Consider the following 14,221-nt stretch of genomic DNA (forward strand, 5'->3'; position numbering starts at 1 on the left):
TTTGAGAGGCAGAGTTACAAAGAGAGGGGAGAGACAGAGAGAAAGGTCTTCCATCCATTCCCCAAATGGCTGCAACAGCTGGAGCTGGGTCGATCTGAAGCCAGACCTTCTCCTAGGTCTCCTGCATGGGTACAGGGGCCCAAGCACTTGGGCTATCTTCCACTGCTTTCCCAGGCCATAGCAGAGAGCTGGATGGGAAGAGGAACAGCTGGAACATGAACCAGTGCCCATACCGGATGCTGGCACGCCAGGTGGAAGCTTAGCCTACTAAGCCATAGCACTGGCCCCTCTCAAGGACTCTTGAATAAGGTAGGGAAAGGGGAGATGGGACTGATGGGACAAATGTCTGTCTTACAAAGGAATATTCAATAAATGTCCTAGGAAAAGTAAAACTACAATAGAATTTTAGAGGAAGGAAAATTAATTCCTGGTTAGAATTAGGAAGGATTCAGAGGGAGGGCTTATCTCAACTGGATGAGATAGGAAATTGTTAACCTAATCTAGCTTTTGTAATGGTAGCAGGTAAGTTTAAGTCACAAATTTGAGAAGGTCTTTTGGGATCAGAGCACGGATATTTTTGAATGCCAGGCTAAGTGGTCTGAATTTTGATCAGTATGTAGTGAAGAGTCACTGAGAGTCTGGATGCTCAGAACTAAATTTTCAAAAACCAAGGGGATGAATAAATGAAACCATGGCTCTTGGAGAAATGATTCCAGGCCTGGGGGCTGCGGCAGCAACAGTAAAAGGCCAGTTTAGAATATCTTTTGGTAGCAGAAATCAAGGAAGTACTTAGAAAATAATGTGGACAAGTTGAAAAGACACAGGAACCAACCTGATGGAGCTCCCAATGGCCAAATCAGGGACAATTTGAGCAACAAAATGAATAATAATGGTAACAGAGTACAGGCCACAGAATAAAATAGTTATTCATGACTGTGCAGTGATACAATAGATAATTGAATAAGTAAATACACTTATTCCTTATAGAATTCCAGTTAATAAGTGTCAAATGAATGATGAAATAGAAAATATTGGGCAAAAATCACAATCATAATTGCTACAGCAAGAGTCTATGATAGCTCCAAAAATTAGTACACACAAATGTGATGAGAAACAAGATATCCATCTGCCTAATCACGAATCACTCTCCTAGAAGTGATTTCTTAATTACTAAGGGAAAACCAGTAACTTCAGAGTTGAGAAATGTGGAATACACTACTTTAACCAAATGATCAATGTTAATATCGCCTTTAGTTAGGACATATCAGGGTGGGTGTTGGTGCACAGTGTGTTAGGCTGCCACTTAGGATGCTTGCATCTCATACTGGAATGCCTGGCTTGAATTCTGCTTACTCTGCGTCTTTTTTTTTTTTTTTTTTTTTAAGATTTATTTTATTTATTTGAAAGACAGAGTTACAGAGAGAGGTAGAGACAGAGAGAGAGAGAGGTCTTTCATCTGCTGGCTCATTCCCAGATGGCCACAATGGCCAGAGCCGTGCCAATCCGAAGCCAGGAGCCAGGAGCTTCTTCCAGGTCTCCCACGTGGGTGCAGGGGCCCAAGGACTTGGGCCATCTTCAACTGCTCCCCTAGGCCATAGCAGAGAGCTGGATTGGAAGAGGAGCAGCCAGGACTAGAACCACCACCCACAGGGATACCGGCACTTCAGGGCAGGGCTTTAAACTGCTACACCACTGTGCCAGCCCTACTCTGTGCTTCTGATCTGGCCTCCTCCTAACATACCTGGGAGGCAGCAGATGATAGTCCAAGTACTTGGGTTTCTGACACTCACATGGGAGACCTGGTTAGAATCTGTGGCTCCTGGCTTTGGCCTGGCCTAGTCCTGGCTGCTGTGGGCATTTGGGGAGCTAATCAGCAGATAGAAGATCTCTCCCGTTCTCTGCGACTCTCCCTCTCTGTCACTCCAGCTTTCAAAACAAATAAATAAATTTTTGTAAATGACATATTGTATCATGTACCTCAAGTGCTATATTTTATTTCTTTTAAAAATATTTTTATTTAGTTGATTGGCAGAGGGACAGAAATAGAGATACAGAGATAAACAAAAAGATCTTCCATCTGCTAGCTCACTCCCCAAATGTATGCAATACTTGGGGCTGGGCAAGGCTGAAACTAGGATTTGGGAAAGGGTCCTGGGGACCCAGGCACTTGAGTCATCATTGCTGCCTCCCAGGTGTGTGCTAGCAGGAAGCTGGAATTAGAAACAGAGCTGGGATTCAGACCCAGGTACTCTGAAATGAGATGTGGTTGTCCCAGGTGTTTTTTTTAACTGCTGTACCAAATGTCCGTCTCTTTGTTTTATTACATTTTTAAAAAGTTTATTCTAGAGTCAGAGATACACACACACACAGCTCCCATCTGTTGATTCATTTCCAAATGCCCACAGTGGCTTGGGGCTGGGCTGGGGCTGGAGCCAGAAATTTGGAACACAATTCGGTCTCCTAGATGTGTGGCAGAAGTCCAGTTACTTGAGCTATTATGGCTGCATCCCAGTGTCTGCATTTGCAGGAGGCTTAAGTCAGGAGCCAGAGTTGGCTGAGCATCAAACCCAGGCACTTTGATATGGGAAGTATAGGCTAAATGCCCGCCCAAAGTCTAGTATGCAACATCACTTACATGATATTCCTGATAAAAATTCATCAACTCAATCTATTCATAAGAATCTATCAGCCATATTAAATACTGGTTAGTGTTTTTCAAACTTGTTAAGATCATAAAAACAAAGGCAGGCTGAAAAACTCTCATAGATTAGAGGAGCCTAAGAAGACACAGTAAGTATATGTAATGTGGTATTCTGAGTTGGTTTATGGAATGAAAATGGAAAAAGTACATTAGTAGGACAACTGCAGTAAGGTCTGTAGACCAGTTCACAGTATTATAATCATGGTGACTGTTTGGTTAGCACTAGGATGCCTGCATACTGTATCACAGTACCTGGGTTCAAGTCTTAGCTCTGGCTTCTGACTCTAGTTTCTTGCTGCTCTGGGAACAGTAGTTGATGACTTCAGGAGTTGGGTCCCTGCCACACATGTGGGAGATCTGGGTTGAATTCCTGACTACTGGCTTTGGCCTGGGCCAGCCTTGGTGGTTGTAGGCATTTGGGGGGTGAACTAGTGGATGAGGCTCTCTGTCTCTCAAATTAAAAAAAAAATAGTATTATATTAGCACTTATTTTCTGGTTTTTATTATTGAGCCATGGTTACTTATGCTGGTAACACTAGGGGAACCTGGATGGAGGGTAAACAAGCATGAAAACTCTCTGTACTATTTTTGTAATGTTTTGAAAGTCTAAAATTGTTTCAAAATAAGATGTTTAAAAATTTAAGGGACTGGTGTATGACAGATAAGAACAGAATCTGAGAAAACGGTTTGTTACATAAGAAGATACCACGAATGATTCAGGAATGGTGGCAGCTGTGATGGAGACAAAGGAATAGCTAATCAAATTATTCTGAGGATGAAATTGAAACAATTTGGTTACATAAATAATGAACTTGGAAGAGCAAAGGAGAGGAAGGTATCACAGATTTCTTAGTTTTAAGAAAAATGGGGGTTATATTAGCAGATCTGAAAAAGCCAGGAAGAGGAGGAGTTACAAGATAAAGAGGATGAGGAGGGGCCAGTGAGGCACCTGAGTGTAACTGTGAGCGGCAGTTAGGAATGTGAAACCCGGGCCTTCAGGAATTAGCAGTCTGGAGTTCAAAAATCACCCAACTGACCTGAGAGAACTGGAACCCAATTGTATTTCATTGCAAAACTGATGATGACAACTGGGATGGAGAGGAAGACCAGAGGATGAAATCTTAGTGAACAAACACAGTAGGACAAGGAAAAGAGGGGGAGAAAATATTACAAGTTCACCTTACCAACACTAGAGGGTAAGAGGGGCGGGGAAGGAGAAAAAGCTGCCGTTATCTGGTGACTGGCAGTCACTGACGACTTCTGGGGGGCTCATCTGAATGCCGAAAGGCTGGGGCATTTTCTTCTTATTAGGCATTGCATGAAATTAAAAGAGATATGTTTTTTAAAAAGGCTTTTCTCTTCTCATCTGTACACTGAGTCTATGAATTCTTTTTTTGTAGAGGAAGAATGTGAGATGGAGTGGCTGAATGTCATGGACAAGACCTCAGATAAGGCAAGTTTGGACCCAGTTGTGGATCTGACCCCACTGTGTTTGACTGCAAAGCTTATGACTTTACTGACTTGCTCCTTTCTCACTCTTGGTAGTCAGACTGCACATGTCTAAGGAGTGGGAAGGAAGCAGACAGCTACTAGGGATGACTCAGAACAGGGGGATGTGAAATGGAAGAGATGGGACATAGCCTCTTGTTATCAGGAGAGAAGAAAGTTTCATTTTTAGGTTGGGAAACATTCAGTTTTTTTTTTTTTTAAGATTTATTAATTTTATTTGAAAGACAGAGTTACAGAGAGGCAGAGGTAAAAGCAGAGAGAGAGAGGTCTTCTATCCTCTGGTTCACTCCCCAAATGGCTGGAGCTACGCCAATCTGAAGCCAGGAGCCAGGAGCTTCTCCTGACTCTCTCACATGGGTGCAGGGGCCCCAGGACTTGGGCCATCTTCTACTGCTTTCCCAGGCCATAGCAGAGAGCTGGATCAGAAGTGGAGCAGCCGGGACTTGAACTGGCACCCATATGGGAGGCTTGCACCACAGGCAGTAGCTTTACCCGCTATGACACAGTGATGCCTCACCCCCCCATTCATAATAGATTTGTAGAAACCAAGAAAAAATGTAGTGTGGATTTAGAAAAACATGTATTAACATGTGAAAGAAAGAGGAACCTACTGGGATCAAGAGTACAGGTGTAGGCAAGTGTTTTGGAAAGGAAGGTATATACTCCTTTGAGGCAGAAGGGAAGGCGAGTTACATAAGGACTGGCAATTCTAAGGCACACTGAGAAGAACTCAATCTCAGTATTGTAGGAGGGTGAAAGAGGTGTGATAGGATTTTGAGAAACATACAGTGACAAACATATCTGTTTGGGGAAAGCAATGGAAGATGAATAAAATAATGGCTTGGCAGCATAAGGGCTGGGCTTCAGGAAGAACCTTGCTGAGATCTGAATTTACTAGGTCCCACTTATCTTTCTGTTTCTAGAGGAATTAATGCCAATGAATGGAATGTGATGTAGATGAGCCATCACTGTGTCACATTCAACACAGAAGACTCTGGGATTTCACTGAGAGTCCCTGGTCTCAACTCCCAAAGCAATCTCATGAGTCCAGCTTCCCTTCCTTTTTGAGGACTGAACCAAAACATCACGAGGCCATGATGTTCCCACTTCTTCCTCCTTCTCCTCTAGAAAAGAGTTCCATCTGAGCCCAGGAAAGCATTTCTCAGTCGTTAGGTAGGGAGCTTTTTGCTGATGAGTGCAGTTTCCTAACTGCCTCTCAGGGGCCTGAAAGTCGTCCAGAGGTGCTGCTGACAGGCAGAGCAAGCCAGCAAACACTGGACGTGTGCCACGAAAGCCTCCCCTCTGATCTGCTGCCCGATATACTCCACCTGGCCGCACGAGGTGACCAGAGAGAAAGACTGCACATCGGGAAGGAAGCGGCGGTGGGCGACTGTTACCTTGGCCCGTTTCTTGCACAGCAGCACCACGATGCTCAGGAACCCTGCGGCCGCAGCATAGCCCAGAGGAGTCAGTCCACTTTCAGAGGAGGCGTCCACATTGGCCCCAAACTCCAGCAGCAGGGCTACCATTTCTGTGTAACCAAGATGAGACTGGACACACAGAATTGGAGCATTATTTAAAACCTCTGTCCGGTAGTTAATATTGGCACCTCCCAGAATCAGTAGTCGGCTAACCTAGAAATATGTAAACAAACAGAATTAACAATCAGACAAGCAGCAGTTACTTCCTTTCAGTTATCTGTTACTACATCACCTGAGACCCCACACCAGCGCCTAGCAGCATTCAGCAAGTGCTCAGTCCGTGTTCTCACTTGCTCCTGCAACAGCGTGCCTCTGGAAGGGCAATGCAAAATGGCTCCTTCTACGAACTGCTCAGGAGCAAGAGCAAATGCACTCGCACTGCAGTGCCGAGCAGTTTCTGGTAGGCGACCTCCTGTCTGAAAGCCCTACCAAAAAACTCCCTGAGGTCAGTTTACTCTTTAGAACCAGCAGGACCCTCTTTGTCAGAGTCAGCTCATAGAAGGTAGAAGGTCAGCACAGTCAGTCTTTGAGTCACAGAATAAGATGTAACAATTCACAATATATTAAATTATCAGTAAAAGGCTAGTCAGTGAGAGGAAACAGAGAGCAAGTCAAAGATCAACTAAATAGCGACTTTCTATTTTTATTTGTTCCACAGTCAGTTCTTTAACTTATTTGTAATTTTTTGGTTTACTTTGATATTTGGAGTGTAGAGATTTCGTAAAGACGCCAATGCCATGGAAAGACCTTCTGTGCTATAGGAGATCCAGAGACCTTGCAGGATGGAGGATGATACACCAACTTTTTTACTCAAACCCTGAAAAAAAAATAGAGACAATGAAATCACTAGCCGAGCTAAAAAGCACCATCAGGAGTTAGTGGCCTCTAGGCTCCTGTACTAAGGAATGAAAGCAGAATCTAACTGTCACAGTGTCCATGCCCAGAGACGCTCATCCACTGAAGGAACAGAGACCAGTCCTGGAGAACAACCTGACTCAGGGGGTTTCTGTCTCAGAATTCCCAGCAACAACTGCTTAACATCTCTTTTGTGCTGGACCTGATGTAATTTGTTTTTCTATATCCTACGACTTTTAGAGAAAATTTGGATGTTCCCAGAATGCTGAGTTGTAATTTTTGCTTAAGAGGACTTGAGTGGACTTCCCTTTTTGTTAATGGTAGATCTAGGCAATTTTTAAAAAAGATTTATTTATTTATTTGAAAGGCAGAGTTACAGAGAGGGAGGGAGGGACGGGGGAGAGGGAGAGGGAGAGGGAGAGGGAGAGGGAGAGGGAGAGGGAGAGGGAGAGGGAGAGGGAGAGGGAGAGGGAGAGGGAGAGAGAGTTGACCTTTCACCCACTGGTTCACTCCCCAAATGGCTGCAATAGCTGGAGCTGGGCTGATCTGAAGCCAGGAGCCAGGAGCTTCTTCCAGGTCTCCCACTCAGGTGCAGAGGCCCAAAGACCTGGGCCATCTTCCACTGCTTCCCCAGGCCATAGCAGAGAGCTAGATGGGAAGTGGAGCAGCCAGGACTCTAACTGGCTTCCATATGGGATACTGGCATTACAGGCGGCAGTTTTACTCTCTATGCCACAGTACCAGCCCCTATCTAGGCAATTTGAACAACATTCTTGCTAAGGACAACGAAGAATAGCCATACAAAATTTTAAAAACATCCCCTTAAAAATATGGGGGGACTAAGAAGCTAGAGAAGAATTACTGAGGGAGGTCTGGATAGACTGGAGCCCAGGAGATCCACCTGGAGCTGCTTTTTCCTGTGTGTGTTTGTCAAAGCAGAGTTACCTACAAGTACCTCTGACATCCAGGGAGACAGGAATTAGAGCATAGGACCCGGCTCATCAAGGGAGGAGGTGTTCCCTGGTGAACTTGCTCACTGTGGTATGGGACCCTACCTCCTTCAAAGGACCTGATCCCAGGAACAAAGGTGAAGTAGAAATAGGCAGGCTCTCACATGTACTGCAACAGAATTTAAATGTCCTCAGTCCTTGAAAATGGAATGAGGTGATCATCAACTACTAAGTAAACGAATTCTATCCAAGGTAAGATAATATAATCCTAGCTTTAAATTACTCACAAATGCAAAGACCAGAACAAAATAAAATATATTTTGGCACACGAGAAATGAGATATCAATGAAAACTGGGACAAATAGTAGAAGAGGGGTGGGAGTTGTTGCAAAGTGGGTTAAGTAGCTGCTTACGCCGTCTGTATCCCATATTGGCTACTCTGCACTTCCTATTCAGTTTCAAGTTAATGTGCTTGGAAGGCAGAGCATGGTGGCCCAAGTACTTGGGTTTCCGATGCTCATGTGGGAGTCCTGGATGGAGTTCCTGGCTCCTGGCTTTGGCTTGGCCCAGCTCTGACTGTTGAGAGCATTTTGGGAACCAAACCAGCAGGTGGAAGATCTCTCTCTCTCTCCTTCCTTTCTTCCCTGTCACTCTTTCAAACAAGCAAGTCTTAAAAACAAACAAACAACATAGCAGAAATCAACTCTCAAGGCTCCATATCTTGAGACATAGACTTTGAAATAACTATGTTTACTGTGTTCAAGAAACCAAGACAAGATTGAGAATTTTGATAGAAAAAACTAGAAACCATGAAAAAGTGACAATGAAAATTCTAAAATTAAAAAATTATAATAACCATAATTTCTGGGAGTAATGCTTAGAGAACTCAATGGACACATTTAACAGTATAGCATTTCAGCATGTGGCTGACTCATATATCCTTAATTCGTATTCTATTGTTGAATATTTAGATTATTTCAATTTTAATAAAAAAGCAGCTTCTCTTTTATTTTAAACAGCATATCTTATTTTAAAAAACAGCTCTCTTTTTCTTTAAAGAAATGAAATCTAACAATTAGAGTAGAAGCTCGCTTCATGTCTGTTCCTTATCCCAACCTCCGCTCTCCCCAGAGATAATCTCTGTCCTATATGTAGTTAACATATATGCAGCCCTGAGGCATCTCAGCCCCTCTTCTAAGCATTTCATACAGAATAATAAATTAGACTGGGGCCAGAGCTGTGCCTTAGTGGCATCCCTGCGGGAACCCTTTTGGATTCTGGCTGCTGCACTTCTTATCAGCTCTCTGTTAATGGCCTGGGAAAGCAGCAGAGGATGGCCCAGCTCCTCGGGCTCCTGTACCTGCATGGGAGACCCAGAGGAGGCTCCTGGCTCTGATTTGGCTCAGCTCCAGCTGTTGTGGCCATTTAGGGAGTCAACCAGCAGATGGAAGACCTTTCTCTCTGTGTCTCTCCCTCTCTAACACTGACTCTCAAATAAATAAATATATATATATATAAATAAATCTTTTTTAAAAAAGAATTATTTAAAAAAATAATGAATAAATCCTCACAACCATCATGAGACAAATGCTATTTCCTCCATTTTAAAGGTTAGCAGAAACAGTAAGATAAAATAACTTGCTTAAAGTCATATTATCAAGAAGATTATGGCAAAAACTAACTTTTGAGCTTCTCTATTGAATTTCACTAAAGTAAGTTATTTACAGACATATCAGTGACTCACTTGTAAATCAATTACCACTGTTCTTATCTGACCAGTCCACATGGCCCTGTTTGTTCACAGCACAAGGATACTGATAAATAGTGCCTTCACCTTAGAAAAAGGTTGACAAACTATGGCCTGAGGCCATATCTGGCCTTCCACCTGTTTTTGTAAATCAAATTTTATTGGAATACAGTGACACCCATGCATTTCTGTATTGTCTCCAGCTGCATGTACACTACGACAACACAGCTATCCGGCTGCAAGATTTTATGACCCCTTACATAAAGTTTGTCAACCACTGCTACGGAGGATACCACGAAAGTCTAAAGTGAGAGGGTGACGTTACCACATGGAATTCATGCTTGTTATTAAATCTTATTTTCAGGAAAAAGGTCATCACTACTAATTATGATCAAAGAACCTTGTGTTATATATATATGTAGTACTTTGCATTTTATAATGTACTTTTATCTACAGATACAATATTTATGATCTTTATAAGAATCTTGCAGTTATTGTTACTAATTTATAGATGAGAAAACTGGGCCTAGCTAAGTTAAAACAGCAGAGTTTGCATTTGAATCCATACTTTTTATTGATGTTCTACTTAAAAAATTTTCCTCTGGCCTATAGTTCTGTTCTGGGAAGAAGTGCTATAGGTTCGGGTAACCAAAGGAACACCGTCCAGAGCACTACTTAGAGAGCTAATTACAAGAATACTCCAAAACCCTTCTAGTGACTCAACCCTTCTAGATTCAACCGAATGAAAACACCCTGCATTATAAACTAGATCAAAATACTTCTGGTATTTTAATCAAAACACCGTAACTCAAGTTCTTCCTAGATTTAAAACCAAAAATCTAAATAGCAACTGGAGGATTATGAAAGAATTGTAATATTAACAACATGGGTCATCAGGGAAGTGTAAACAAAAACCACAATAGATATCACTTCACATCCACCAAAACGGCTAAAATGAAAAAGACAGTGTCTAACCAGTGGCAAAGGTGTGAAGAATGGAGCCTTCATACATTGCAAAATGCTGCAGCCACTCTGGAAAACAGACTGGCAAGTCCTCAAAATGTTAAACATGCAGATATTTTTATGATGTAGCAATTTTACTTCTAGGTATATATGCTCAAGAAAAATTTAAGAGGTATGCCCGGCCAGCGCCGTGGCTCACTAGGCTAATCCTCCGCCTTGCGGCGCCGGCACACCGGGTTCTAGTCCCGGTCGGGGCGCCGGATTCTGTCCCGGTTGCCCCTCTTCCAGGCCAGCTCTCTGCTGTGGCCTGGGAGTGCAGTGGAGGATGGCCCAAGTCTTTGGGCCCTGCACCCCATGGGAGACCAGGAAAAGCACCTGGCTCCTGGCTTCGGATCAGCGTGATGTGCTGGCTGCAGCACACCGGCCGCGGCGGCCATTGGAGGGTGAACCAACGGCAAAGGAAGACCTTTCTCTCTGTCTCTCTCTCCCACTATCCACTCTGCCTGTCAAAAAGAAGAAAAAAAAAAGATATGCCCATTACACAAACCTTACCCTAACATTATGAATGTACTAAATTAAACTGAGTTGCTCACTTTAAAGTAACTGCATTTAAAAAATTAAAAAGGAAAAATGTGTATGCTAATGTGCATAGCAGTATTATTCACAATATTATAAAGTGTAAAAAAACCAAAGTGTCCAACTATAAATAAACAAAACGTGGCATATTCACAAAATAAAAAATTATTTGGCAATAAAGGAATTAAAGTATAGGTTATGCTGCAATATTAATAAACCCTGAAAACATGGTAAGTTAAAGAAGCCACGTATAGAAGACCACATAGTATATGATTCTATGTATGTGAAATGTCCAGAAAAGTAAAATCTATAGAGATAGAAAATAGAGTGAGGGGTTGGCATTGTGGCACATAGATGGCTGCTTGCGATGCTGACACTATATATGAGTCCTGGCTGATTGTTCCACTTCTGATCCAGCTCCCTGCTAATGCACCTGAGAAAGCAGCAGAAGACGGCCCAAGTGCTTGGGTGCATACTAACAACATGGGAGACCCAGGTGGAATTCTAGGCTCCTGGCTTCAGCCTGGCACAACCCAGGAGATTGTGGTCATTTGGGGGAATGAAACAGCAGATGGAAAACCCCCTCTGTCTCTTCCTCTGTCTCTCTGTTGCTCTGCCTCTCAAATAAGTAAATAAACCTTAAAAGAAAAGAGAGTGAGAAGTGACTTAAAATGGGCCTGAGGTTTAATTTCTAGGTTGACAGATATGTTCCAGTAGTGATGACAGTTGCACAATCATAAATATACTTGGGGCCGGCACTGTGATGTAGCAGGTTAACACCCTGGCCTGAAGTGCCGGCATCCCATATGGGGGCCGATTCTAGTCCCGGCTGCTCCTCTTCCAGTCCAGCTCTGTGCTATGGCCTGGGAAAGCAGTAGAAGATGGCCCAAGTGCTTGGGCCCCTGCACCCGTGTGGGAAACCTCGAAGAAACTCCTGGTTCCTGGCTTCGGATCGGTGTAGCTCCGGCCATTGTGGCCAACTGGGGAGTGAACCAGCAGATGGAAGACCTCTCTCTCTCTCTGCCTCTCCTCTCTCTGTGTAACTCTGACTTTCAAATAAATAAATAAATCTTTAAAAAAATCATAAATATACTCAAGATCATTGACATGTATATGCTTAAAGTAAGTGAATTTTATAGTGTATAAGAAATATGTCAATAAATTTGTAGAAAACAAAAGTGAAAACTCTCCAAATATCCAGAATTATAGACTCTCAACTTCTCATATGTTCATATGTTAAAAATGATTCGATTTTCCATGAATAAAGATAAATAAAGGAATTTTTAAATTAATTGGAAATAAGTATAAATTGGACTATATGTCACTACAATTAAAAGTTCTAAGCGGAACTGCTCACAACCCTAAAGTCTGTCTCTTCACGACCTTTAGCTGGTGAGGACTGAGAACTCAGCAGTCTGGAAGTAGTTAATGCTATCAACAGGCTGCATTTAAAGGACTCAATAAACTCCTGCAACAGGAAAACCATAGTCCAGGTCTTCATTCTTCAGCCTGCAGTCATGTCACCAGCCTATGTTGTGTGCCAGAGTACTTATGGCCTTAATCACACACGGAGCCAGTCTCGTCTCAGGCAACGGTGCTGTCTGCATCAACCTAAGATAAAACTGTGCTAAATGATAGGAGTGTACAGTCTAAATGCAGGTCTCCACAAACTGGATAAAGGCAGCTGGTCAAATGATGCTTATGTGGCATTTATTTCACATGGTGTTTATTTAATGGGACAGCAAAGGCAGGTATCACCTTCATCTTTGCATCTGATCCTATGCAGATGGTGATATTTAAAGATTAATACTTAAGCTATCTTTTTAAAGCTAACTGAAAGATATGGATCTTAGACTTCATGGAAGTGGTAGATACTTCTCAATCTGCTTGAAATCAGAATGAGATACGTTGCTTATTAGTTTGTTTCCACTCTGCTCCAACAGGTAATTGGGTAAGGTCATTTTTGGTAAAATGATCTGTCATACAAGACAGCCATGATTTAAATAAGGGACTTGTCACTGTGGATTTCACTTCTGTCTATCTGATGAACAGGCTTCTCTGGCTATTTTGCGAAGACTTTGCTAGGCTCTTGGAGGTGCTCCTGATGCCATCATTCTCTTTGAAGATAACTGCTTTATTATTTTTTATTTTTAACAAGTTTTATTTTAATTATTTGAAAGATAGAGTGACAGAGAGAGAGGGAAACTCAGAGAGATCTTCCATCCAATGGTTCAATCCCCAGATGATTACATTCGCCAGGGCTGTGCCACATGAGTGGCAGGGGCCCAAGTACTTGGGCCACCTTCTGCTGCTTTCCCAGGCACATTAGCAAGGAGCTGGATCAGAGGCAAAGCAGCTGGGACTCAAAAGAGTGCTCTGATATGGGATGCTGGTATCACAGACAGCGGCTTAACCTGCTGCTCCACACCCCCAGCCCGAATTGCTTTAACAGCATCCCATGGGGAAGTCTGACCCAGAGAACTTTTAAGATATTTCTATATCCCAATTCTGAATCAGGGAAAAAAACTCTTGAAGCGATTATAGGGACTGGAACTAAAAGACACCATTGTAAGCTATGGGCTAGAAAAGTCAGAAAAATACTTACTTATTCTGCTTTTGTGTGTTAATCCAAACCTACTATCTGGACTAAATTCATTAAGATTAGGGATTGTATGATTTTTGTTTGTATCCCTACTATCTAATATGATGTCTCAGAGAGCACTGAATAAATGAACAATAAATGCACAGATTAATTACATGGCCTCCTCTGGGTCCACCATTTCAGTCTTTTGAAGGTTGAGAAAGGGAAGTTAAAAATTTTAAAACCATTGGGATTACAATTTGAAGAGATCTGGAGAAGCAGCTTCAAGGAAGGTTAATGTTAGTTCCAGATAAACAGTTTTGAAAATCATGGCACCAGGAATATTAAAATCTTCACTAAAACAATTATAAGAAAATGAAAAGAGTAAATGCTTTCAGTGATTTTTTTTTTTAAGAAACTGTAAAAACCTGCAGTTGATGTTAACAATATGGTGGCCTTCAGGAGCTAATGGGTCATATGTGGAGCACATATACATTATGTGTTTATGCTTCTTACTTAAATGATATTACACATACATTTCCTGGGAGCCTACCAATTTGTTAAATTGTGAGATGGCCAACATACTTCTTTGGGAAGAACAGGCCATGCATTTTAGAAGATAGATCAACTTTGCAGCGAAATATTTTCAAAAGGCAGACTATACTGAAATATTAGGATTTTCATATACAATATAAAGGTAAAGTTTGTTGGAGGTGGAAGGAAAAAAGACTCTAACTTCTTTACTTACCTTGAAAATATGTGCTTTCAGGATGTGATGTCCCAGTTCAATGGTTTGTTGTCGGTTTAGTTTTCCCTCTTGACGGGAAAACCAAAAGGCAAGCAATGTGTGACCACTCC

The 14,221-nt window shown here is 42.2% G+C and overlaps 1 protein-coding gene across 23 annotated transcripts in view; it reads right to left on the reverse strand.

The window, feature by feature from the left end:
* Positions 1–14,221, reverse strand: part of TANC2 (tetratricopeptide repeat, ankyrin repeat and coiled-coil containing 2) — a 439,275-nt gene that overhangs the window by 33,950 nt on the left and 391,104 nt on the right. For all 23 annotated transcript variants that reach the window (XR_007911352.3, XM_051825098.3, XM_051825097.3 and 20 more), the window contains 3 exons: positions 14,112–14,220; positions 6,386–6,508; positions 5,608–5,844 (listed from right to left, as the gene is read on the reverse strand). Coding sequence is in view for 22 of the 23 variants with exons in the window: in XM_051825098.3 (XP_051681058.1) it covers positions 5,608–5,844; positions 6,386–6,508; positions 14,112–14,220 (469 nt within the window). In the remaining variant the exon portion in view is untranslated. The remainder of the gene's footprint in view (positions 1–5,607; positions 5,845–6,385; positions 6,509–14,111; position 14,221) is intronic.

The sequence above is a fragment of the Oryctolagus cuniculus genome, chromosome 17 (assembly GCF_051225735.1).
Source record: "Oryctolagus cuniculus isolate XC-2025 breed Fujian yellow rabbit chromosome 17, ASM5122573v1, whole genome shotgun sequence".
Classification (NCBI taxonomy): Eukaryota; Metazoa; Chordata; class Mammalia; order Lagomorpha; family Leporidae; genus Oryctolagus; species Oryctolagus cuniculus.